Source organism: Limulus polyphemus, unplaced genomic scaffold, assembly GCF_000517525.1.
Source record: "Limulus polyphemus unplaced genomic scaffold, Limulus_polyphemus-2.1.2 Scaffold7074, whole genome shotgun sequence".
In the NCBI taxonomy this organism is placed as follows: Eukaryota; Metazoa; Arthropoda; class Merostomata; order Xiphosura; family Limulidae; genus Limulus; species Limulus polyphemus.
The window spans coordinates 9,137-10,937 of NW_013672684.1; the positions used below are offsets into that span (position 1 = coordinate 9,137).

General features: G+C 35.6%; 1 protein-coding gene across 1 annotated transcript in view; it reads right to left on the reverse strand.

Moving 5' to 3' along the window:
• Positions 1 to 494: 494 nt before the first annotated feature.
• The window catches only part of LOC111089698, a 33,774-nt gene continuing 32,467 nt past the window's right edge, over positions 495 to 1,801 (reverse strand). Inside the window, exon 3 of the mRNA XM_022402636.1 lies at positions 495 to 778. Within this exon, the coding sequence (XP_022258344.1) occupies positions 751 to 778 (28 nt within the window). The 3' untranslated portion in view covers positions 495 to 750. The remainder of the gene's footprint in view (positions 779 to 1,801) is intronic.

A 1,801-nucleotide genomic window follows, 5' to 3' on the forward strand; every position in this document is an offset into this window, starting at 1 on the left:
ATGCCAAGTTACTAACAATAAAAGCAGCTTACAGTTTATATATTTCACAACATGCCAAGTTACTAACAATAAAAGCAGCTTACAGTTTATATATTTCACAACATGCCAAGTTACTAACAATAAAAGCAGCTTACAGTTTATATATTTCACAACATGCCAAGTTACTAACAATAAAAGCAGCTTACAGTTTATTTACTTCACAACATGCAAAGTTACTAACAATAAAAGCAGCTTACAATTTTATATATTTCACAACATGCCAAGTTACTAACAATAAAAGCAGCTTACAGTTTATATACTTCACAACATGCAAAGTTACTAACAATAAAAGCAGCTTACAGTTTGACAGTTTTTTAATGATACTTAATAAAAAAGATCCAAAGTTACCGACGGGAATAAACCATATTATATGCCACTTTGATACTTCTTAACTTCTTAACTTGTTCTGCACTAACGTAAAAACCACGTCCAGTGTTTCTTATATTTATGCTGGTTCAAGGCAATGGGACGTGAGTTCAGGACATTTTATTCATGACGGTCCTCACACTGTAAGTTTATTTTGTTTGTTTGTTCTCAATCAAAGCTACATTGGGCTATATGCTTTGTCCACCTCGGGAAATCGAACCCTTGATCTGTGCGTTGTAATTCCGCTAATTTAGCGTTGACCCACCTGGGGTGGGTGGACAACAGTGTAAGTCCTTGTACAAGATACTTAGTTTATTTCTGGTGCTGGAAGACACGGATCGATCATCAATCGCACTTGTGGTGCACATTATCTCTGTAGTAAAAAAAAGCAAGAAAGGTGGTTATAATTTTAGAAGAAAAATACACGTGTTACATAAAGTTTGATAACTCCTCATAAAGGCTAAAGTTTTATACATAAGCAAGGATTGTCATATTATGTAACCCCATACTATTCCATCATCCGGCTAATTAGCTTGGAGGATAAGCTTGACCCTTAATAAGAGGGTACTTTACCCCCCTCCCCCTCCGATTTCCAATAAAATACGCGCATCTTATTTAAGTGAAATTGTAAGTTCAAGATAAAACAATCAAGTTGAGAGGATAGGGCTGTTTGTTTGTTTGTTGAAATTCTAGACTAGAGGGAAGCCAGATAGTTAATAACATTCCCGCAACCCTCTTGGCCTACTCTTCCAAAGACTAAATAGTTGGTTTGTGGGTTTACCCATCACTGTTATAGCGCACCTATAGCTCCAAAGTATATAGCAAGATTTTTCTTTCGGTAACGGGACGCGAACCACAAATCCACAGTATATATATGTATATGTTTTTGTTGTTTTTTTTTTAAACTGATGTTAGTGAAATCACCACCTTTCACAACCACACAAGATGAAAAACAGAATTGCAAGTCCAAACAAAGTTAATCTTTCTTTCACCGCCAATACTCAGATTCTCACTGAACGAGTTAATGCAAAAAAAAACATATGAATTATTTGCTTGATACGACGCTAGGGGGTGACATTTTCAAAGAAAAAAAAAAGTTAACATAAACCGTCCGAATATTGAAACTGCCCAACATCGGTGGAAACTTGTGATAAACGGGCACTTATGATTATCATGTCACGTTCTTCGTGGTCGCTCGAGGCAGTAAAATGACAAGATTAATTGATAAATGTATGTAATTTCATTTTTATTGTCACGAACTCTAGTAATTATGAACATATCTCCTGTCCTGCCTTAACCACATGCTTCAATAAAGAGCAGAGGGTACCTTCCTTGACTAAATCTGTTAATCTTAAATCCTTGCTGTGAGTGTTAACTTAGGTGCAATATATGTGTC